This window comes from Actinia tenebrosa, unplaced genomic scaffold (assembly GCF_029948245.1).
Source record: "Actinia tenebrosa isolate PJP-AT-01 unplaced genomic scaffold, QUT_ActTen_1.0 PGA_scaffold15__27_contigs__length_11533743, whole genome shotgun sequence".
NCBI classification, from domain to species: domain Eukaryota; kingdom Metazoa; phylum Cnidaria; class Anthozoa; order Actiniaria; family Actiniidae; genus Actinia; species Actinia tenebrosa.
Window position 1 is genome coordinate 10,384,036 of NW_028292575.1, and position 26,509 is coordinate 10,410,544.

Sequence of the window (26,509 nt, forward strand, 5' to 3'; positions counted from 1 at the left end):
TGCTTGGATGTGCTTTGCTGCTATTGCTATCTTTATGGCTCGTTACATGAGACTGGTGTGGGAGGATGAAAAACTCCTTGGGCAGAAAGTGTGGTTCACAGTAAGTCACGTCTTTCTTTCTTAAGCATATGGTTATTTTTGTAAGGAAAGTCTTTCATTAGTTTTCAAACCAACTTGACACTTGAAGACTACAATACTTGAAAACTAGTTAAGACTCACTAGTTGGTACACAACCCTTCCCATGCAATGTTGAGATAATCAGGTTCTGATTTGAGTGGGGTTGTACCAATACAACATGAGGGTGAAGGTGTTACGAGTACCTGGGGATCGATCTCTTGAAAGGTATAAAAATATCAAAAAAGCGTAGTAAATCATGAGGGGATCCAGGCTAGAGTTTTGGTGCAGTGTTGTAGCTTGTTATTCCATCACTAGTTTACCACTCATTTAAAAGACCACTGCTTAAGTAGTACGTATCATTTAATGTATATTACTAATACTTTATGTTACAGGTTCATCGTGGTTTGATGATCTTAGTAATCATCTTTAGCACTGTTGGTATCGTTCTAATTTTCGTTCATCGAAAGGGCTGGTCAGAGGTAAGAAACTGAAAAACATTTTTTTAAATGACTTGTTTCTATGTAACATGTCGTAATAACTATGGTACTATACATATCTGTTTGTTATACATGTAGGGCATAGGTGCACACCCTTACACAGGTATAATAACTTTTGGATTGGCTCTAATCCAGCCAATCATGGCATTCTTTCGCCCTCATCCTGATGAAGCCAAGTAAGTCTTTTTACATTTTATGAACTCACTGCCAACAACAGCCTTAAGATTCGTCATTTACCAGTACACACTCTCTCTCTAGCTGCTTATATCAAACATCTCATCCATACTTATTTATAACAAAACACAATCTTGAGAACCTATGATAAACTTAAACTGGAGATATTCATAGAAAAAAACTGGACATTTATCATTTATGTACTATCTTTGAAATAATAAAATACAAATATTGTTGTGTGTGTGTAACTGTCGCAGTTATGGCTAGGCTATTTTACGGATCGATCGGACTAGACACTTTAGATCCCTTGATCTCTTTTAATCTTTGTCGTTAAATCAATCGTAAAACTATAATAAATCAAATGAAATAAATTGCTAACTAATCTTAATGACAATCGTACATACATGCAATCATACAATAATCGCGATAGATCTTAAAGAAAATACAATAGTTCCTAAAATAATAATACAAGTAAAATCATACCTTGTCTAGCTGCTTGCAAACTTGAACTATGCTAAACGTGGCTCGTGTCCACTTACTTAACTCATATGACAGGTTAATTGTTAAATTATTACATGAATCAATTGGTCTTTGTTCTATGTAAACATATATGTCTTTCAATAATCACTTCCGATAAAACTCATGACGTCAGTCACATGGCTCCCCACAGTGGGATATCCGCTGTCACTCAAATCAGGTATATATATAAAATCACTATGGCTAACAGTGCTAGCAATTGCAAAAAGTGTTCATGTTAATATATATTCATAGTTCTTATCTTGTGGCTCCCTCGATGGGGAATCCCGGTCTTCACTCTGCATGTTGGAGTACTACTAATTTCTGAACGGGACGTTCCATCACTGTGAGATCCTTCTTGCGCTTGCCTTTGTTGTCAAGGTGTGCGGTGGCTACAGCGAGGCGTACCTTGCGTACTAACCCGTCATCACTTGGTAGAGCCTCTAATACTCTGGCAAGCTTCCACTCGCATCTTGGTAGGTTGTCATCTTTGATGATGACGATGTCACCAGCCTGTAAGTTTCTGGATGGTTTGTTCCATTTTGGCCGTACTTGTAGGGTTTGTAGATACTCTCGTCTCCACTTCTTCCAGAACTCATTAGCTAGGTGTTGTACCCTCCTCCATCTCTTACGACAATACAGATCAGCTTTCTGGAACTCACCTGGAGGAGGCATCAACACCTTAGACTTCATTGTCAACAGATGGTTGGGAGTCAATGGTTCCATATCGTGCGAGCTGGTACTTGTCAAAGGCCTGGAGTTAACAATGGCTTGAACTTCCTTCAACAGCGTTCGAAAGCTTTCATCGTCTAGTTGTTGACCAGCTTCCAAAAGGAGCGGCTTCAGGACGTTTCGCACACTGCGAATTTGCCGCTCCCAGACTCCTCCGGCGTGGCTGGCAGATGGTGGGTTCATCTCGAAGATTAACTCGCAACCCTCTTTCATCAACATGGTGCGTACCTTGCTTTCATCTAATGCTTCTTTCAGCTCATTTCTGGCTCCGACAAAGTTGGTGCCACAGTCTGAGCGTATCTGGCGTGCTGGACCACGTTCTGAAAGGAAACGCCTGAGTGCGTTTATAAATGAGTCAGTGGACAAGGATGCTGCAGCCTCGAGATGTATGGCCCGTGATGCCATACATGTAAACAAGACGCCATACCGTTTGAGTTCCTTTCGTCCTTCCTTTATGGTAAATGGACCAAAATAGTCCACACCACAATATGTGAATGGAGGTGCTGGTTCTATGCGGTCAGCAGGCAGGTCTGCCATCTTCTGCTGCTGTAGGGAACCTCGTAACTTCTTGCAGGTTACACATTTAGCGATTATTTCTGATGTGGCTGCTGCACCGCCGATCACCCAGAAACCTTGTTGACGAACTTCATTCAGGGTCATACCTCTACCTTGATGCTTGGTTACTATGTGAAAGTAGCGCACGATTGTCTTTGTGAGGTGAGCTCGGCGAGGCAGTATTACTGGGTGTTTCTGTTCTTCTTTCATGTTTGCCTTGCGGAGGCGACCACCAACACGTAGTAGACCATCGTCATCTATGTATGGGTCTACTCTGTAGAGACTACTGCATTTCTTCAGGGTGGCATTACGTCGCTTTGCTTCATCTCTGCTCCCGAATTCGCCCTTCACGTCTTGAGATCTCAGAATCTTTATTTCAGCGCTGAAGTGCTCCCGCTGAACACTTTGCAGGATGACTATCTCAGCTTGTTGTAACTCTTCCAGGGACAAGGGACCATGGATTGTCTTCTTTGTTGGATTCTTGGCTAACTTGTTCAACAAAAGGCTCTTGAAGCGAAGACAGTAGGCCACAACCTTCTTTGCAGTGTACCAGTTGGAAAACCGGTCAAACACGCTGCTTTCTATGTAGCTTGGAGGGCTCGCCCCTGCAGTGATTTGGGTTGACATCGTCGTTGTCTTCCTAACTTCTGGGTCATCAAAACTCAGCTCGATGACTTTATCAGCTTGACGCACTTGGTATGGGCCAGGATTCCGTAGAAAGGCTGGGCCATTGAACCACTCTTTGTTATCTATGAGGGTTGATGCTCCTCTGGAGGCTAAGTCAGCTGGATTGCTACTGGTGTCCACGTACTGCCATTGGTTAGGTTGAGTGTGCTCATGGATCTGCTGGACTCTGTTGGCCACGAAAGTATGAAATCGCTTGGACTCGTTATTAATGTAGCCTAAAACCACCTGACTCTCCGTCCAGAACACCTGAGTAACCTCTGGGTACTCTAGTTCCTGCAATAGCCATTGATTAATCTTGACAGATATGGTTGCTGCTGTTAGCTCAAGGCGTGGGATGGTGATGGACTTTAGGGGCGTCACTCTTGCCTTCGCCATCACAAGTGTACAATGGGCTTGGCCGTTCTCGTCGAGTAACCGTAGGTAGCTGCACTGTCCATAGCCTACCTCACTTGCATCAGAGAAGTGGTGCAGCTCTACTCTCTTCGCCTTTCCAAGGTCTTTTGGCTTGTAACACCTTGGTATGCGAAGCTGTTCTAGATCACGTAGATTTCTTCTCCACTGCTCCCACTTAGGTCTGAGACGATCGTCGATGGGTTCGTCCCATTCAACATTTTGGCGACAGAGTCCTTGTAAGATCTGCTTTCCGACCAGAACTATAGGTGCCACAAATCCCAGGGGATCAAACACTGAACACACTGTCGACAGGATTCCACGTCTTGTGAGTGGACGGTCTTGGACGACTACTCTAAATTGGAAAGTGTCTGTTTCTATGCACCACATGATGCCTAGAGTTCTTTCGATGGGCAGTGGATCAGATGCGAAGTCAATTTGTTGAAGACTTTGTGCTCGATCTTCTACGGGAATTGCCTTGATGACCTCTGGATTGTTGCTGCTGAACTTGTGCAGTCTCAGACCTGCCTTTGCACATATGCCTTGGCAGTTCTTGATGAGTGCAATGGCTTCATCTGGACTTTCAACTGACTTAAGACCATCGTCTACGTAGAAATCTCTTCTAATAAAGTCTGCTGCTGCTTGGCCAAACTCTTCCTCTGCGTCATCTGCTGCCTTCTTGAAGCCAAAGTTTGCACATCCAGGTGAAGATGCAGCGTCAAACAAGTGGACCTTCATTCGGTACTCTGTGGGATAGTTGTCAACATTCCCATCCTCCCACCAGAAGAAGCGGAGTAGATCTCGATCTGCCTCGTTTACGAAGAACTGGTGGAACATTCCTTCCACGTCGCATGCCAATGCTACTGGCTCCTTTCGGAATCTACTCAGTACTCCCAGTAGGTTGTTGGTGAGGTCCGGTCCTTGCAATAAGTGCTTGTTTAATGACGTTCCACCAAAGCTGGCACTGCAATCAAAAACCACTCTTATTTTACCCGGCTTCTTTGGATGATAAACACCATGGTGGGCTACATAGTTTATTCGACCTTCCAGACCACTGTCCTTTGGGACCTTCTCGGCACTGTTTGTCAGGGTCTTCTCCATGAATTCTGTGTAATCCTTTTGAAACTTCGGGTCTCTCTTGAATCTGGACTTCAGCTGCGCCAGACGCCTCAGCGCTTGTGACTTGTTGTTGGGAAGTGTTGCATCAGCGAATCGAAGAGGTAAGGGCATTTCATAGTGTCCATCATCTCTCTTGTGAATTCCGTTCTCGAGCTTGGTCAGGAATCGCCGATCATCTACTGAAAGAGACTGCTGCTTTGGATCACTTTTTTCATGAAAGTCCCTTTCAAACATCTCTCTTACCTCAGCAGGACTTATGACTTCTCGCGTGTGAGTTTCAGTCGTGAAGGCTACTTTGTTGGCATCATTATGCTCGATGTGCCTTTGATTTGAAGGGACTAGATCGACTGCAGTTCTGTTGGTCTTATATATTTCAGTTACGACCGACGATTCTTCGTTGAGAGGAGATTTGCATACCCGCCCAACAATACCCCAGCCAAGATCAGTTCTTACTCCGTATGGGTCATCGTCAGATCCTGGTATGACCTGTCGGGGCTTAATGGCCTTTGTCATGTCATCTTTGTCGATGTCATCTCTGAAGGGCATGAGCTCGTCAGCGATTCCCTCAAGATGTTTCCACTGTCGTGCAACGCTTGGTTTTGGAATCTGCGAAGGCTTGCAGGGGATGGTTTGTCTTGTGAAGGTGCTTGGCAATGCAATAGAGGTATTGTGCTTGAAATCCCTAATAGTGAGGCCTTGGACCTTCTTGCATTCTATGAATTCATTTTCTTCGTGCATTGTGGACAAGAGGAGGTGAGTACTTACGCCATCAATACTTAAAGCTGATCTAAGATCTTCGGTCATGAAAGTCGCATTAGACTGACAATCTAGCAATGCATAAGTGAGTCTCTCATTTTCAGGATTTTTCACACTAGATATCCACACTGGGACGACTAAACACTGGTCTTGACCACCTTGTTGGCCTTCAAGCTTACAAACGTTGGTGCACTTTGATGCAGCTGATTCAGGTTTCCTCTCCATATCATTAGGCTGTTTAGATTGTCCTTCATCTGCATTATCGACATGTAAGCAAGCTGGATGTTGTTGCTTACATTTCGAACATGAGACAGTTTCACTACATTTATTCTCCTTTGCCATGTGGCCATGACGTAAACAACGAAGGCAAAGGCCTTTTCTGATGATGAACTTGGTGCGATCCTTTATACTTTTCTTGAGGAATTCAGTGCAGGTATTAAGGTGATGGCTTGCTTTACACCAGAGACATTCTACATTCTTGTGCTGTACGCGTGTAGCTAATGTTGATGCAGTGTTCCGTGAATGGTTATTTTTGAATTTCCCCATTCCGGGTCTCTGTGGCTTCCCGATGTCAAGGCCCAATAGCACAGGTAAACACTGTACATCTGCGGTGCAGGAAACGAAGTCCACAAACATACTGAACGGGGGGAATTTAGACTCACCATGTCTTAGTTGAAAGTCTCGTACTTTAGTCCCCCATTTAGGGTGCATCCAGCTGGGTAAGGTCTTCAATAGCTGCTTGTTTTCATGCTGTTTGTTGAGGCTTTCAAGGTCTTCTACTGAGTGCATTGCCAGTTCACATGTCTTCAGAAAATCAGCATAATCTCGAAGTTCCTTTCCATCCTTAGGAGAGATGCGCGGCCAGTTGACCAGTTTTTCTCTGAAGGCATCAGCCACAACCGATGGATTACCAAATCGCCGTTCTAGGGTTTTCATAGCTTCTCGGTAGGCAGAGGCAGATGGAACAAACTGGTAGCCTTCAACAATCTTCTTTGGTTCTCCAGCCAGGTACTGCTGCAAGTATAGGATTCGCTCGCTGTCGCTTGACGTGCGTCTCTCAATTACAGTTTGGAAGGCAGCCTTCCATGTTGGCCACTCTAGGGGGTTTCCGGTGAAGACGTTCAACTTAGGGGATGATAACCTGGATGCTTGAATGCCTTCTGCTATCGATAAACCTATGTCTTGTGCTGACTGGAAAGTGTGGACTTGACTGGTTAAGGTCTGTGGCGTTGACACTTGGATTGGACCTTTGTATATCCTTGGTGGTTGAATGGGTGCGCTGTTTTCTAAATAGCATGCAGGATGGCTAAACCGAGTACCTACAAAGCTAGCTGGTCTGGGTAACTCTTGGTTCTCTGTGCCAAGTGTGTTTTCGTTCTCTGTCACTAAGGGTGGGCTTCCTGTGTTAAGCACTGGTCGGTGGTCAGGCACAAAAGATGGGCTTCCTGTGTTAAACACCGTTGTTGTGTTTGGATAGTCACGCTGGCTGTGTTTGGATTGGCTTCCGGTGTGCGCGTTTCCGTTGCCAAGATTAGCGATGTCACTCATGTTGTCACGTACGTCGCTTCTTGCGTTTAACGTAACGTGATTGACGTGATTGACGTTGTCGTTCATCTCGTTGCACGTGGCGCTGGGGTTGCTCATCATTATCTGCTCGGCGTTGCTACGTGGCTGATCAGCGTGACCTGGGTTACAAACACTAACTGATTGTATATAATTTCTAATGCGTTCTTCTTCAACTTGTGTTTCAATCTGTTCTAGATTCTCTTCTGTCAGCACAGTCGACTTAATCTCGCACTCCTCTAGAGCGTCTTTTTCGGCCTTCATTATTTCATGGTTTTTAAGTCGTTGCAACTGCTCGAATTCAAACTTTTTTCGCTGCAGTTCTTAAGTAATTAAGTAATTAAGACCGAAGCAATTTTTGTGAAAAGGGTATGTTGCACCCTTGTATTTTTTGTCCTCTTTTTGTTCTTTTTGAGGGTTGTCATACATTAAGTACACATTCTCATCATAATTATGCTGCTCCTGTAAATGCTTCTTCAGCTATTCATGGAATTTTTGTTCACTCATACTACCAAAATTGCCTTTGATGGGAGGAATTTTATTAAGACCGTTGTGTAGAAGTGAAGCAAAGTAGTGATCCTTAGCGTCTTCCAATACTCTCAAATGGTCAGGATTTGATTCTGAAAAACATGGGAAAAACAAAGAAAAAATTGTACCAGTAATCATTCAATTCTCATTGCTTGGGGTAATCACACATCCATGTAACATTATAATAATAATAATAATAATAATAATAATAATAATAATAATAATATTTAATGAGGATACTCCATTCATAAAAATGATTTTCAGGGAGGTCCTAAAAAAAAAAAAAAAATTAAAATATAAGTGAAAATAATTGACCGAATCGAGAACTCAGCCGCGAGCGCACCGATATGTGGCCCAAGGCGTGGAAAAACGACCCGGCGCGACCTGGCGTGATTCACGAATTAGGAATCACGCCAGATCGCTCCGCCAACAACCCAAGCCCACACCAGCGCGCGACCACAACGCCCCGGACTCGGTCGAAAATTCCAAAAACCATCATAAATTCATGATATGATCATGAAAAAATCTTAAAAAGCTTCTTTTTGAAAACCTTCAGACTGTCAATATTTCTCACTTCTAAATTTAAAGAGTTCCAGTCTTTAGAACAATGAGGAACTGTTCTAAACAAACCCCAGTTGGTCCTAACACCTTCAAAACTAAGATTGTCCTTATATCTTGTGTTATAAGAATGGATTTGTGATAATGAATGAAAGCCAAAGTCATGGTTAATTAAGTGATTTAAACATTTATAAACAAAAATACAGCGGTCTATTGTTCTTTTCTTGGCCAGTGGAATCCAGTTTAACACTGTCAACATTATTTACATGTGGAGTCAAATTTCAAGTAGTTAAGGTTTATATACCTGTTCAGGCAATATTTGCCTTTTCTGCAGGTAGCATTAATAATTGTTAGCAAAATAATTATTTTGAAAAGACCATTCAAGAGCTGAACAGTTCTAAAGCTTCAGCTGAACACATTTAATGAATTAATCAAAGCAACAATACCAATAAACAGGTCTTCAGCCTTAATTTTGATAGCTCCTTCTGTGGTTTCCGTGATGTCTCTTCATTTTGGAAAAGATGATCAATGCCATTACATTTGGGGATTATTGTACCACGAACTGTAAAATTCCACATCTTTGGAGTGATTTGTTTGACAAGTCTCTGATGCCGTTTTACACCTCGATACATGTTTATATTGTCTAATAACAATATCAATGGAACTCCAGGGGGGACACGATTTAACAGCACATCTTTGAAATTATCTAGCCTCTTCTTCAAGTAGTTTTTTCTGTGATTATAAAACTTATTACTCTGTCAGAAATGATTTATTGAGCTGTAATAACACAACTTACAAAAATATATTGTTGATATAATAATTTAAAAAAATAGTAGAGTGACAAATATTATGACTGTAATTATAATCTTAATTATAAACTTTGGTAAATTGACAAAAACAATGCATTGAAATATCATTTATATAGATATTGTTAACATAATAATACTACCCAAACTATTTATTTTGTCATGTTCATTGGCCTATCAATGAATAATTGTGTTTTTTTTAACTTTCAAATTGTAGAATGATTTTCAATTTCTAGTCATTTTGAAGGAGCTGTCTAATTTCTAAATATTACTTTACTGTTATCATAATTCCTTAATATTTACTTATTTAAAGTTATTATTTTTCGTTCTTAGCTCAGAAGACACTTTCACCAAAGTGATTACAAAGGAATGTTACAAAATTAGCGGATCCAGGATCTTGGTAGAGTCGAACTACCATTACACTTTAGTGTAACCTGCCAAAGAAGATCTTTCCTAAAATCCACCTTCAATTGTCACATTTCTATTTATTTAGTGATTTATGTTAAATTTAAATGTACATTTCATTCATTTTTTGTTAACAATAAAATGAGTAAATACTTACCCAGATTCCTCAAGGGTTTGAGGAATTCATACTTACAGTGTGTTGTAATGAAGAGAAGTTCGCATCGACTGCAACAAGTTAATAAATTGTTTTCTTGCACCATAGGACATGCAGAGAATGCCAAACAATAGAGGAAGGTCATTGGTAGAATGTGATTTCCGTATGTTAAACAAGAGTCCCAAGGCATGGCACCCACATATAATTTTATGTTCATTAGTTTTGTAGACATTTCTTTCTGTCTTACTTGTTATCACCAGTGCTTCCACAATACTTAGCAGTGCCTCTTCAAAACCCTCTTTGTAATAATTTTCTATCTCATATCGTCTTGCTTTAATTTCCTGTCCTGATGGATGACCACCTGCATTGACAGAGAAACATTTGCATGTATTCAACACTGCTTTAATATTCTACATATCAAGCTAGCATAATGAGAAATGATATAGAGCAATACTTAATGTAACGTAAACCTTTTTTATTCATGTGGCAGCCGGAGATCCTAGTGACACTTTAAACTTGTGAAGAGCTTTTATAAAAATAGTTGGTATATTAGCATCACAATGGTTTTGTTTGTAAACATCAAGTATCGATTAAGATTTACAATAATCAAATAAATGCATGAATGAATACTTACCTGGAAGAAATCGTTTGATATTTGGCTGTGAAGGATGTTCTTTAGAACTTGGAGTAAGATCGTGCTTTATCCCCCTCGTGTCCTTATAGGAGTACTTGTACGTCGTTCAGTCGTTTCTGTGGGCTTCTTCTGTGTATGCTATTGTCAAGAACAAATTACAGTTCACTCTTCCAATTCACAAAAAAAGTTAATTTTAGAATAGAACTACCCACCAGCGATTATTAGCTCTTCCATTGACTTGTCCAATGCCTCCACATTCTGCTCGTAAGACGCCATCTTGAATTATGTCGGAAAATCCTATATTCTAGATTGCAAATCACATTAAAATCAACAAACCCGATACAAAATGCCAAATAATCCACTTAGGAAACGCAATGAAAGAGCAATTCGCTCAAAAATGGCCTTAAACGACTTTTCGACTCCTTCTACGAGTTTTCGAGTACCGATTTCCCAGTCGTCTCTTCCTCTTCTTTCTTCCTTCCCTTGATGCTTTGCGTGCGACAGAGAGAGACGACTGGGGACGAGTCAGTTAACGAAGTAGTTCACTATCAACATGATGAAAATAATATCGTCATTATGTATAATTCAGGCGACAGTTCGATTTATTCTTTATTTATGCTATGCCTTCAGGTTGTGTGTGTGTGTGTGTGTGTTTTTGTACTCATTATCTTCTCATCTGCGTGATTGCCATTTGGATTTGCCTCAGTGCAACTGTCGTTGTGATATGCAAATAATGACTCAACTTCACGCCTCAAGAAATTAAAGTACGCTATATTTTATTAGTTAGTTTCTTGCACATAAATGATGTTAGTTTTATGACAAATATGGCAAAAAGAAAGGAAACAGTTTCCTTAAGTATCAATGTAGACTTGCCATACAAAACTCATAGATTCGTAAATAACCGTAATGTAAATTTTATATTCTATTCTTTCGTATATATATTTATCCTTTTGTATATATATTAAATACTATACGTATATTTTATATTTTATGATATTATTTAATTTATTATGCAAATAATCAGCCCTTGGCTGCAACGTTATTACTAATAAACTATCTATCTATATATTTCTATCGCGTATCTTACTTGATATTTTTTAACCGGCTATCTACAATCTACACTAGACTACAATTTATTGCTCTACCAACTGACCTACCGTGAGATCTATATACCATCAATTTGTTAAAGCCTGCCCGTCACATATATCTTTTACACACTTTTATTTTTCCAATAATCAATTTCATAACAAGATTGATAAATAACGATGTGTGAACCACGATGCTTTACTATCCAGTTGAGTGACTTTTTTTTTTCTTGTTATGCAGCGACTTTACAAACTTGTAATTATGTACATAATTAACTTTCAGGTCGTGGAGTTATTTTTAGATTAGTTTTTTACCTGTACCATTAAGTCATGTCTATTTTTAGATTCACCTACTGCACCACGGCGAAATACATCATATATATTTTTAGAAATTAGAGACTATAAAGACCAATCACAGACCAATTTCAAACCAAGTTAGATCAGTGCAAACGAGATGGAAAACCAAAGTATATATGTCGATATGGATCAAGAGGTCGTTGAAGAACAGGTAAGATTATTACCACATAACATTTTTCAGTACTAAGCATTACCTTATTAATTATTGTGTCTATGATTTAATTGCAGGTCACTGAATTTCAATGTTCACAGTGTGAGAAACGATTCAAGCATAAGAGAGGGCTTGTGCGCCACCAAAACAGCGTGCACCTAAATAGACCTTTTATGTATAGGACATTTGTCTCATGTCTGGTTTTGACCCACTTAAGTCATCTATTGTTATGCATACACGCGCCGCAGTAGAACGATTTTACTGAATCCCCTGAACATTCATGCACAGAAAGGGAAAAGACAAACAAGCACGAAAGAAAACTATGAAATTAGTGTCTTCTGAAGGTTTATTTTCCCAAGCGACGAAAATTACCAATAATAAAAAATATTATGGTTTTCTTGTGCACTTTCACGATTTTGTTGTTTAGCTGTTTGTAGTTATTGCATTCTAATACATGTCATGATCAATTGCATTATGCTAACGTTTCTCAGTTTAAAGTTCCAAGGGATCAAGGCAGCTCCCGTTGGCGGATAAACGCTCCAGTTAGCAAATTATATCATGGATAATAAAATTATCATCGATGATAGTGTGCACGCACTAAACCCGTGAACAATAAATAGTGCTAATTAGTACTAATTCATACCGAATATTTTGTTTCTTTTGTTTAATCATAGTTTTACATTGTTTAAAGTTAGTATTTGTTTCACGGGTTTAGTGCGTGAACTCTAATGTTAGAAATAAATAGTGAGGAAAATATGAACCCTTAAAATGACATTACGCCAGGCAAACAAAGAGAACAGAAAAACTTTATTGTGAACAATAACACGTCAATATATAGTATCATCCAACTCGCTAATCAGAGTCAGAGATCGACAACCCTTGCCACTTTGAAACGGCTTTTTCATGTGCCTTTGCCGCCTTGGTTACAGCCTCCGTCATTGTAGGCATCATTGCCATAAGCTCATCTAGTTGATCTTTCTTCTTTTTCTTCTTTTCCTTCTTCTCTGTTCCCTTTCCAGCTGTAAGAATAGGGACAAGAATACACCACGTTTAAATGAATAACACTGCGTGCGATGAATGCGGGTTGAGTCGTTGTATTGGGGCTACAAATTAAATATTGGATATGCTCGTAAAAAGCTTCAAAACTCTACTCAGGAAATCTACTCAGCATATAGAAAATGACTTCGGGAGAATGTTAACCCATAGGAAATACCATCATACAAATTACAAAATGGCTGTTAAATTGTGCATTTGATGATGAGTCAGTTATAGCGCCTTAACTAATTTTAAAGTGCAAAAAAGGGATATCGATAGGAGTCTTACTTCGATACCCTAAAAGATACCAGGAAACGCCGAAAAACTCCAGTTTGTACACCCGAAAAGATACCCGACGAGTGTTACGTGCCAACTAGCCAACTAACCCCGAAGTTTCAACTTGTCAAGTATGGTATGGATCCAAAATTTATAATTCAGCCTTAAATCCTTTCACTCAGCCTTAGATGGTATAGGCAAGAATATATGAAAAATAACTTTAGGTCTGACCCACAACCCCAACCCGAAAATTACTCAAAAGAGCCGTACTCCCTCGTGCTTATTCTGAAGCCTTACGTAAGAACATAATATCGATGACGGCAATGAAACTGATGGATAGCATCTCACCTTTTTCCTCCTCTGCAATCAATTCATCCTCTTCAAATTCACTAAGAAATCTTGAACGTTCCGTTTTGGTTGTGGTCTCCGTGTACTTTCTGGCATCAGAGGCTTTACTTTTTTCATCTTCCCCAACAAGATAAAGGCCGTCCCTTCCATAGTCTGCTTTTCTTTTCGAGGTACACTTTGCATCGTTTTTGATGTCCATCGGCGAAGATTCTTCACTACAACTACTCTCGTATACATCCTCCGGGTCTTTTACTGATGGTTTGTCGTTGCTAAAAAATTAAGGAAAAACCAAGTTCATTAGCTACATTAATACTAAAAGTAATAAGAATTTATAGTCAGAATGATCAATTGGTATATCAAGAAATTACCCCGAGACTTGCCATTTTTTTATTTTTCTTCCTATTCGCCTAAGTGCCGTCTGTTTAGTTGGCCCTGTTCCCTTGCCAATGGATGTATAGTAGGCCTTTTCGACAGGACCGAGCTGGTCGGCCATAAGCTCAACGTAACTAAGTACTCGTTTGGGAAGACATCCAACTTTGCTCACTGCTTCCCTTACCAGCTGTAGCTCGAGGTTTCTGTTTTTGGATTTTATTTCAGATTTGCTAGACTTGCCTTTATCGCGGTCTGCTTTTCGCTTTTGCCTGGTCTTTGGCGTAAAGAAAATCCTTTCCAGCCTTTCCAACTCTTTGTCTCCTTGGTCTTCTGGATTCACTACAGGCTCTCCCGCAAAAGCAGCTTCGAGAAATATGTTTCTTCCCTCCATGGAGCCAAGAAACTTCAACCACACACATGCAGAACTCCAGGCGGTATTTATACAGAATTAAGTGTGAACATACCTTTGAGCCTCTCAGACTTACACTTGAAAAAAAATGTGTAGTTTCTTTCACATATTGCACAAAACAGAGAAATGCAAAGACAAATCTGCTCAATCATATCCTAAAAGCTGTGTAAACAATTACACCCCCTATTATGGTGTCATTACAAAATATGAACCTCCTTTGACAAAGTCTTACCTGCGTCAGCATCAGATCTTTTTCGCACTATTTCTCGTCCCTTTTTGTGTCATGCATTAAAGCGAGCTTCATGCACGAGGTGACAACTTGTTCAAAAACTACATTATAACCTTTGAACAATATAATGTGCTAATTATTTTTTGCCAAGGTTAAATATCCGAAGCCGAGAAATTACTCGATTGTAGATTCACGCTATTGTCATCAAGCACGATACAATGCTCTTACCTATGCATTTTTGGCACACACGATAGCAGAATTGCATATAATCTCGTGAATACTACGCTGTATCTTCTGAAAAGCTAATTCTCAACAACCTCTCTAAACAAGATGCCGCCTCCGGTTTTGCCAACGTTCTTCATTCTGGCTTACTTTGTTCTCCTCCAATTTTTGAAGCTTCGAGATGCCGGGAATGACTTCCCAGCTTTCCCGTTTCATCTTTTCAGTCAAATCTTCTTCGTCTTGATATGTATTATTCGCGTTTTGGACATGTGTAAAACAAATGATGTCATTGATCGACTTGGCCTTACAGGAATCGCAGAACCTAATGGAGGCCGTGACTATTACCATTACATTGCTAGCTTTCCCATTAAATTCTGGTATCTAACTGGCGAGACACTTCAGACATTTGGTGAGGTCGTTGTGGACATGCGAATGTCAATAATATTGCACGACAGGACATACCGTCGCAACAGAGTCCGTCGCAGGATACGAGTTCAAAGATTGAATATTACAAACAGACTCCTCCTAGTGTTTATTTGGCTGAGAAGATATCTTAGAATGCAAACCCTGGCCATGATGTTTAAAGTGGACATTACATATGTAAGCAAAACAATACAAGAAATAGTTTCTCTTCTACTTGAGAAATATTCGCGACAAGTCGTTTGGCCAACTTTAGCAGAGTGGAGAGGTTGGCTGGGGCACTGGAAAAAATTTCCGTCCTGTGTTGGGATAATTGATGCAACGACTCATCCAATATGGCGACCATCTCAACGACAGGCAATGTTTTATAGAGGCGACAAAAAGAAACACTTCATGTCAAGCCACATCATCGTTACTCCAGATGGGATGATAGTTCATTGTTCGGCTGCGTAAGTACTTACTACTGTTTTATTTTGGTAAACTTGGAAATGATATTTATTGCTGAAATGTCATAAAAGTGAACGATTAAAAATTCGTCCGGTGGGTGTGAAGCCAGCCTATGCGTCCAGGTTTTGCTTTAGATTTATTACTGAGTTTTATATTCCCTACATTTTTAGATTCCCCGGACATCTTCACGACACTAATGGATTTAACATGATGCCAAGGATTGGTCCGCAGTGTGCTCTAGATCTACCTGCTGGCTGCCATATTATTTCTGACAACGGTTATCCTCCCCATCCTGCTCTGATTAAACCTAAAAGAAGAGCCCAAGTCAATGGAAATCCAAGACTACAGGAGATAAACAGGGAGCTCACTAGCTGTCGGATTAAAGTGGAACACGCCATAGGATTCTTTAAAACGTATCGCTGCATTTCTGAACGTTGGAGGCACCCTCGTGCTTTTCTCCCTATCGTTATACATTGCTGCGCTTCTTTGAGTAATCGGAGATTGCGTTTCTTACAAAATACGTATTAAACAACAGCTTCAATATATTGAAATACCGGTTTCAGTCATAAGTTGTAGTGGGTGAATTTTTTTTTTTTTTTTTTCTGATTCTCTCACACTGAAACCCTCATTCACAAAGGGAACAATGTTTTTGAGTCTGCCACGATAAAAAAGTCAGTTCTGTTTTGCAAATGACCTTCATCATTAATACGCACTAAATATTTTGTAGTTTACGCTGTCTTGTTCTTGAAATAAAGGTTAAAAAATCCATTATTCGTCTCCTTTATTTGACATAGAGGATATTATATGGGCGCGCGGAGATACGAATTTTATCTTCGAGTGTTGATGGTATCTCTCACGAGTGAGCGCAGCGAACGACTGAGAGATATTCAACACGAGAAGATAAAATTTGTATCTCCAAGTGGTCATGCAATATTCTGTTTATTATATAGATATCGATGAGCGAAATACGAGGACTTACCCGGTGTCCTAAACTTTCGTACATTCTACACAGTGAAAATGTCATATCCGTCACATGTGAAGATATCATATCCGTCACATGTGAAGATATCATATCCGTCACATGTGAAGATATCATATCCGTCACATGTGAAGATATCATATCCGTCACATGTGAAGATATCATATCCGTCACATGTGAAGATATCATATCCGTCACATGTGAAGATATCATATCCGTCACATGTGAAGATATCATATGCGTCACATGTGAAGATATCATATGCGTCACATGTGAAGATATCATATCCGTCACATGTGAAGATATCATATCCGTCACATGTGAAGATATCATATCCGTCACATGTGAAGATATCATATCCGTCACATGTGAAGATATCATATCCGTCACATGTGAAGATATCATATCCGTCACATGTGAAGATATCATATCCGTCACATGTGAAGATATCATATCCGTCACATGTGAAGATATCATATCCGTCACATGTGAAGATATCATATCCGTCACATGTGAAGATATCATATCCGTCACATGTGAAGATATCATATCCGTCACATGTGAAGATATCATATCCGTCACATGTGAAGATATCAATATCCGTCACATGTAGAAGATATCATATCCGTCACATGTGAAGATATCATATCCGTCACATGTGAAGATATCATATCCGTCACATGTGAAGATATCATATCCGTCACATGTGAAGATATCATATCCGTCACATGTGAAGATATCATATCCGTCACATGTGAAGATATCATATCCGTCACATGTGAAGATATCATATCCGTCACATGTGAAGATATCATATCCGTCACATGTGAAGATATCATATCCGTCACATGTGAAGATATCAGATATCCGTCACATGTGAAGATATCATATCCGTCACATGTGAAGATATCATATCCGTCACATGTGAAGATATCATATCCGTCACATGTGAAGATATCATATCCGTCACATGTGAAGATATCATATCCGTCACATGTGAAGATATCATATCCGTCACATGTGAAGATATCATATCCGTCACATGTGAAGATATCATATCCGTCACATGTGAAGATATCATATCCGTACATGTGAAGATATCATATCCGTCACATGTGAAGATATCATATCCGTCACATGTGAAGATATCATATCCGTCACATGTGAAGATATCATATCCGTCACATGTGAAGATATCATATCCGTCACATGTGAAGATATCATATCCGTCACGTGAAGATATCATATCCGTCACATGTGAAGATATCATATCCGTCACATGTGAAGATATCATATCCGTCACATGTGAAGATATCATATCCGTCACATGTGAAGATATCATATCCGTCACATGTGAAGATATCATATCCGTCACATGTGAAGATATCATATCCGTCACATGTGAAGATATCATATCCGTCACATGTGAAGATATCATATCCGTCACATGTGAAGATATCATATCCGTCACATGTGAAGATATCATATCCGTCACATGTGAAGATATCATATCCGTCACATGTGAAGATATCATATCCGTCACATGTGAAGATATCATATCCGTCACATGTGAAGATATCATATCCGTCACATGTGAAGATATCATATCCGTCACATGTGAAGATATCATATCCGTCACATGTGAAGATATCATATCCGTCACATGTGAAGATATCATATCCGTCACATGTGAAGATATCATATCCGTCACATGTGAAGATATCATATCCGTCACATGTGAAGATATCATATCCGTCACATGTAGAAGATATCATATCCGTCACATGTGAAGATATCATATCCGTCACATGTGAAGATATCATATCCGTCACATATCATATCCGTCACATGTGAAGATATCATATCCGTCACATGTGAAGATATCATATCCGTCACATGTGAAGATATCATATCCGTCACATGTGAAGATATCATATCCGTCACATGTGAAGATATCATATCCGTCACATGTGAAGATATCATATCCGTCACATGTGAAGATATCATATCCGTCACATGTGAAGATATCATATCCGTCACATGTGAAGATATCATATCCGTCACATGTGAAGATATCATATCCGTCACATGTGAAGATATCATATCCGTCACATGTGAAGATATCATATCCGTCACATGTGAAGATATCATATCCGTCACATGTGAAGATATCATATCCGTCACATGTGAAGATATCATATCCGTCACATGTGAAGATATCATATCCGTCACATGTGAAGATATCATATCCGTCACATGTGAAGATATCATATCCGTCACATGTGAAGATATCATATCCGTCACATGTGAAGATATCATATCCGTCACATGTGAAGATATCATATCCGTCACAGTCACATGTGAAGATATCATATCCGTCACATGTGAAGATATCATATCCGTCACATGTGAAGATATCATATCCGTCACATGTGAAGGTATCATATCCGTCACATGTGAAGATATCATATCCGTCACATGTGAAGATATCATATCCGTCACATGTGAAGATATCATATCCGTCACATGTGAAGATATCATATCCGTCACATGTGAAGATATCATATCCGTCACATGTGAAGATATCATATCCGTCACATGTGAAGATATCATATCCGTCACATGTGAAGATATCATATCCGTCACATGTGAAGGATATCATATCCGTCACATGTGAAGATATCATATCCGTCACATGTGAAGATATCATATCCGTCACATGTGAAGATATCATATCCGTCACATGTGAAGATATCATATCCGTCACATGTGAAGATATCATATCCGTCACATGTGAAGATATCATATCCGTCACATGTGAACGATATCATATCCGTCACATGTGAAGATATCATATCCGTCACATGTGAAGATATCATATCCGTCACATGTGAAGATATCATATCCGTCACATGTGAAGATATCATATCCGTCACATGTGAAGATATCATATCCGTCACATGTGAAGATATCATATCCGTCACATGATGAAGATATCATATCCGTCACATGTGAAGATATCACTATCCGTCACATGTGAAGATATCATATCCGTCACATGTGAAGATATCATATCCGTCACATGTGAAGATATCATATCCGTCACATGTGAAGATATCATATCCGTCACATGTGAAGATATCATATCCGTCACATGTGAAGATATCATATCCGTCACATGTGAAGATATCATATCCGTCACATGTGAAGATATCATATCCGTCACATGTGAAGATATCATATCCGTCACATGTGAAGGTATCATGTCCGTCACCTGTGAAGATATCATATCCGTCACATGTGAAGATATCATATCCGTCACATGTGAAGATATCATATCCGTCACATGTGAAGATATCATATCCGTCACATGTGAAGATATCATATCCGTCACATGTGAAGATATCATATCCGTCACATGTGAAGATATTCATATCCGTCACATGTGAAGATATCATATCCGTCACATGTGAAGATAACATATCCGTCACATGTGAAGATATCATATCCGTCACATGTGAAGATATCATATCCGTCACATGTGAAGATATCATATCCGTCACATGTGAAGATATCATATCCGTCACATGTGAAGATATCATATCCGTCACATGTGAAGATATCATATCCGTCACATGTGAAGATATCATATCCGTCACATGTGAAGATATCATATCCGTCACATGTGAAGATATCATATCCGTCACATGTGAAGATATCATATCCGTCACATGTGAAGATATCATATCCGTCACATGTGAAGGTATCATATCCGTCACATGTGAAGATATCATATCCGTCACATGTGAAGATATCATATCCGTCACATGTGAAGATATCATATCCGTCACATGTGAAGATATCATATCCGTCACATGTGAAGATATCATATCCGTCACATGTGAAGATATCATATCCGTCACATGTGAAGATATCATATCCGTCACATGTGAAGATATCACTGTTGTCATGACTACCTTCATATTTCATCGATATCTACATAATATATCCTTTGTCTCACTCGGGTAGGCGATAAGAGATAAAGACTGTTGTAGTCGCTCAGATCGTGTAGAATCAAGATGTTTATTTCAAGCCCCTGTTATAACTACTCAAGTACAATAAGTAGTGTCTATGATTATGTAATGATAACATTGGGATCATATAACATTACGTCATATATTACAAAGACGTTGATATACCATTATTTAATTTACTCGCCAAACAATGGCTTTTGTTTCCTGAGCTCATTAAAGTCTATCACGAACTTCACAAAGTGGGTCAAAACCAGACATGAGACTTAGGTCTTATACATAAAAGGTCTACTGAGAGACACCCCTGTGAAAACTGTGGCAGAACTTTTAGTGAAAAATACGACCTCAAGAGGCACGAGAAAGTCTGTCCTGGCGGATCATCTAAAAGAAAATCCGACGATGAAAACGATTCATCAGCAAAAAAGCAGAAACTTACTGATGCAAAAATCATTGAATATGAGGTATGTTGAATATTCAGTACTTGCACATGAATTTGACCTCCAGAAATTAATCGAAATTTTTTATTGGTTTACAGTTAGCGAACATTCCCCCCGAAATGTATGAAGAATATGATGGACCGATCCTGGGGGATGATGAAGAGGTAAGTCATATTGGTATATTATGATATGTTAATTGTTTTATGCTAATCTTATCTTAATTGCTTTTACAGAATGATGAACAGCACGGTGGAGGACCTGTCGATCAGGAGTGTGCTTTGAACAATAGCGCCATCAAATTCGAGTATAACCCCAATAAGAGAGAAAAATACGACTTGTTATTAACCTTGGGAGGCAAAAAGAAAACGATTATGAAGCAAATGAAGAAACAATTGAAAAAACACCGTGGGATCAAATGGTTCCTGTGCGTTCAGGTAAAAATGGTGAGGTCCAGTCCTGATGGCAAAGATCAGACCTCCACTCCACACTTCCGTTCCACCTGCATGACTTCAGTCAATGACACAGAAATAGAGAAAGACTACACTCAGGCGGCAGAGAAAATCAAAACCTCCTTCCTCGAATATCAGCGCGAGGGAAGTGGATGGAAATTGGAGGAGGTGAGTAAATCCCTCAAGCATTATACTTTATAATTTATGCGTAGACTTACTGACTCATAGGGTTTATATTATTTTGTTCACAGGTGTTGCATGTGGAATTGGGGGTGGCTGCCTACACTCCTTTGAAAGGGGCCAGTTACCTACCCCTCCCCAAGAAGTTGAAGGATAAGAAGGCGGTCCTCAACATCCAGAATGAGGACGAAAAGTGTTTCCTGTGGTCGATACTAGCCGCCAAACACCCCATTCACTGGAGCCATCACGCGAACAGGGTCACCAACTACACCAGATATGAACCGGAACTAAATATGGATGGGATAGAGTACCCCGTCAAGATCACTCAGTTGAAAAAATTCGAGAAACAGAATCCAACCATAAGCATCAACGTGTTTGGGTACCAAGATGATGAACTATTCCCCCTATACATTGCCAAGGAGAAAAGAACTGCACGTAAACTTACTACTGTTTTCAAGCAACGACACCCGCCACTATTGTTTGATTAGAGACTTAGATCGGTTATTGAATGCATTAACAAAATATGAACACCGCAAGCATCACTGTGTGTACTGTTTACATGGCTTTGTCAAGCAAGATCTTCTGGAGGCCCACGAGCCTCATTGTGGACGTCACGGTCCACAGAAGATTCAGATGCCTGATGAAGACCAGGCCATCCTGTCCTTCAAAGAGGTGCAGAAGCAACTCAAAGTTCCATTTATCATTTATGCGGATTTTGAGTCTCTGCTGGTGGAATGTAACCACACCCCTTTGGAGGAAGGTGCAAGCGGTACACAAAAAAACCAACACCACCAGCCCTGTGGGTTTGGATATACGGTAGTGTCCACAGTGGAGGACTTTTGCCATCCCCCTGTGGTGTACCGTGGGGTAGATGCAGTCGATAAATTTTTAGAATGTTTATTGGAAGAGGAAAAACAGATCACTGAAATTTTGAGGATGGTAGTCCCTATGAATATAACTGAAGACCAAGAGCGGGAATTTCAGGTAGCCACGGACTGTCATGTCTGTGGGGGTCCCCTCGGGGCGGATCGAGTTCGTGATTATGATCATTTGACAGGGGAGTATAGGGGGGCGGCCCATAATGAATGCAACCTAAACTACAAGTTTACGGGTAAGATTCCTGTAGTGTTGCATAACTTCCGTGGGTATGACAGTCACCTGATTATGCAAGGACTCGGTAAATTAAATGCGGAAAAGATCAGTTGTATTCCCAACAACACGGAGAAGTGTATTTCCTTCACGGTAGGAAATTTAGTATTTATCGATTCCTTGCAGTTCCTGAACAGTTCCTTGGAACGCCTGGTCAATAATTTAAGTAAGGAAGGGGTGGGTAAATTTAAAACACTTAAAAAATATGTAGAAGAGGATAAAGTCCCTCTCCCGTTGAGGAAAGGGGTGTACCCATACGAGTACATGAATAGTTTCGAGAAGTTTGAAGAGCCCTGTTTGCCAGCCATGGATCACTTTTACAGTTCGTTGACGAGCTGCACGATCCCTGAAAGTGATTATGTGCATGCGCAGCAGGTGTTTTAGACTTTTCGATGCCATAATTTAGGAGACTACCACGACTTGTATTTAAAATCAGACGTCCTACTACTAGCAGACGTTTTTGAGAATTTCAGAGACGTCTGTTTGGAGTACTACCAACTCGACCCAGGCCATTTTTACACGTCACCCGGTTTGTCCTGGTCGGCGTGTTTGAAGATGACTGGGGTGGAGTTGGAATTACTCACAGATCCAGACATGTATTTATTTGTAGAAGAGGGATTACGCGGCGGTATATCGATGATCACTCATCGCCATGCCAAAGCCAATAATCCTTCCACACTATAATCCAACTCAGGACAAAAACTATATCATGTATTTGGATTCGAACAACCTTTATGGTTGGGCGACGTCCCAGTCCCTCCCGGTCGACAACTTTGGCTGGTTGAGTCCTGGTGAAATAGCAGAGTTCGATGTGATGGGCGTGACAGATGACAGTGAAGAGGGGTATATCCTGGAAGTAGATTTGGAGTACCCAACAGAACTGCATGACCTCCACAGTGATTACCCACTAGCCCCAGAGAAACTCAAAGTTCCACAAGACTGGTTGTCCCCCTACTGTCAACAACTCATGGACGACCTGGACATGAACTACCCTTCCGCACAGAAACTCGTACCCAACTTGAATGACAAGACAAAGTACGTGCTGCACTACCGAAACCTGCAACAGTACTTGTCATTGGGCATGAGACTGACCAAGATTCACCGTGTCCTCGGTTTTCACCAAAGACCGTGGTTAAAGACCTACATTGAATTTAACACCGAAAAACGAAAGAACGCGCGGAATGATTTTGAAAAAAAATTTTTCAAGTTGATGAACAACAGCGTGTTCGGCAAAACCATGGAGAACTTGAGGAAGCGAGTGAATGTGAAACTCATCAACACCGAGAAACAACTCAAGAAACTGACTGCGTCACCACTGTTCGACTACTTCCGCATTTTTGATGAAAACCTAGTGGCCGTGAACATGAAGAAACCTTCCTTACATTTGAACAGACCTTTGTTTGTTGGATTTTCAATCCTCGAATTGTCCAAAACCCTGATGTATGACTTCCATTATAATTACATGAAGTCAAAGTATGGAGACAAGTGTAAACTACTGTTCACCGACACCGATTCCTTATGTTACAACATAAAGACAGACGACATTTACCAGGATATGGGTCAGGACCAGGAACTGTTTGACACTTCAGAATACCCCAGAGACCACTTTTTACATAGTACGAGAAACAAGAAAGTTCTGGGAAAAATGAAAGACGAAACCCATGGCCTTCCGATTGAAGAGTTCATCGGCCTTCGCCCCAAGATGTACTCCCTCCTGTACCATGAGGATGGCCATGAGGTGGAGAAAAAGACCGCGAAAGGAATCAACAAACACGTGACCAAACGGGACATACGACACGCCCACTATAGAGATTGTTTGTTTGAGAAAAAACGAACTATTGCAAATATGAAACAATTACGTAGTTACAAACATCAATTGTATACAATTAATATGAACAAAATAGGATTATCACCTTATGATGACAAGCGTCATATACTAGAAGATGGCGTGACCACCTTAGCCTAACAAATAACTTTAACTTAGTTGGATAAAAACTAGTGTATACAGTACTAAGTTTGTAAACAATACCTGTTTACTATTTTCCATTCATATATTGAAAAATAAAACACTTTAAACTATGGATGAAGTGTGGTTATTGTCTGTGTTCAAAGAACATTGAATGAAAACAATATATGCATCATCATAATTTTTAAAATTTATTAGTGGCTGTCGTGGCCCTCTCTTGAGATCTTAGGATGTACTATATTAGGGACATAAAATGTCCCGCTTATCGTACTATCCCAGTGATTAATACCGAAAAATAATAAGAATAAGGACAATTTCGAAAAAAAAAGAAAGTTAATGAAAAATGTCCCGACTGTCCTGGTTTTGTCCCGACTGTCCTGTTTTTGGCCTTTCTGTCCTGGTTTTTGGCCTTCTTGGCCCGGTTTAAGAACTTTTTCTTTTCTTTTCTTTTTTGTAAGAAGAACATTAAGTATATAAAATCCGATGTCAAAAATAATTAGAAAACACTTTGCACTAGTTATTCATGATTGTAACACGATACCCAAAAGATTGTCCTATACCAAGATTACTAAAACTTTTAAATCATTTAGCAGATGTGCATTTACTAAATTCTGATGAGCGAAAGTTTTGGCTAGAGAATATGCAAGAGTTGCTAATACAAACCAGAAACAAACTGTTAATGAATTAGTCGTTCATCAACCCTTGAGTGAAATGGATGTGTCTTTCAAACACCCGACTAACATTCAAGTGTGCGGTCCGACGTTTAGCGGCAAGTCCTACTGGACTGAAAAACTTTTACGAAATGTGAATGAAATGTTCAGTGAAAAAATTGAAAAGATCGTGTATTGTTACGGCGAGTTTCGACCAAGGTTTCTCGTCATGGAAAGAGAAATTCCAAACATTCAGTTTATTGAAGGATTCCCTGAAAATATTTACTCGCTGTTTGACAAGACTCCAGGCGTGTTGGTATTAGATGACCTGATGAATGAGAGTACGAGTAAAGATTCTATGGTTGATGTGATCACGAAAGGTTCTCATCATCGCAACATTTTAACACTATTTTTAGTCCAAAATCTTTTCCCACCGGGAAAACATTCAAGGACAATTTCTCTTAACACCCACTACATCGTGGCCTTCAAACACCCTAGGGATTCGCTCGGAGTCTCTATACTAGCAAGACAGGCGTTTCCTAATGCTATAAAATACGTGATGGAAAGTTATAACGATGCAGTTGAACAACCCTATGGTTACTTAGTGTTTGATTTACATCCATAGACCGGAGGCAACTTTCTCCCGTTCCTCATACCCCCAGTCTTATCAGTTCTCGCCAGTCTCATATCAAAGAAACCATGAAGCACAGTAGGAAAATGTTTTTAGTTCCTGAGGAGGTGATGACTATGATACAACGAAACCAACAAATGAACAATGCACTTCAAGATCCAAACTTGCCTGCCGAGATTAAAATCAAGAATCACGATCAATTACTTCACCGTTACTTGAATTTACAAGAGCAACGTGAGAGTCATATTCCAACAGTAAAAGTTCAAACAGCCGCAGAGCCGATACCACAGGGACCCCAACCACCACCGCAAGAACAACCAATACAGGGAACCCAACCACAACCTGTCTCGGAATCTGAGATTCTAGGGGTGGTCCCTAAAAAGTTTCGAAGTCAAGCTCAGGGGTTATTAAGCTGGATAAGGAAGACTCCTGAAGCCGTTCAGTGGGATGAGAAGGGACAAGTCTCATTGGAGGGTAAATCCGTTCAGGGATCCA

At 40.0% G+C, this 26,509-nt stretch overlaps 2 protein-coding genes across 3 annotated transcripts in view; one reads left to right on the forward strand and one right to left on the reverse strand.

The window, feature by feature from the left end:
- The window catches only part of LOC116288005 (uncharacterized), a 190,352-nt gene that overhangs the window by 31,830 nt on the left and 132,013 nt on the right, over positions 1-26,509 (forward strand). The gene's annotated exons all lie outside the window — the stretch shown is intronic.
- On the reverse strand, positions 12,575-13,690 carry LOC148911072 (uncharacterized). The gene is made up of 2 exons (XM_089030755.1): positions 13,444-13,690; positions 12,575-12,803 (listed from the first exon to the last, which is right to left on the reverse strand). The coding sequence occupies exons 1-2, from the start codon at positions 13,640-13,642 to the stop codon at positions 12,637-12,639; spliced, it is 366 nt and encodes a 121-aa protein (XP_088886881.1). The 5' UTR covers positions 13,643-13,690; the 3' UTR covers positions 12,575-12,636.

Coding starts and splice junctions, on each gene's coding strand:
- LOC148911072 (XM_089030755.1), bottom strand. CDS start 13,642: ATGGACATCAAAAACGATGCAAAGTGTACCTCGAAAAGAAAAGCAGAC. Junction 12,804..13,443: donor GATTGCAGAGGAGGAAAAAG/GTGAGATGCTAT, acceptor CTATTCTTACAG/CTGGAAAGGGAACAGAGAAG.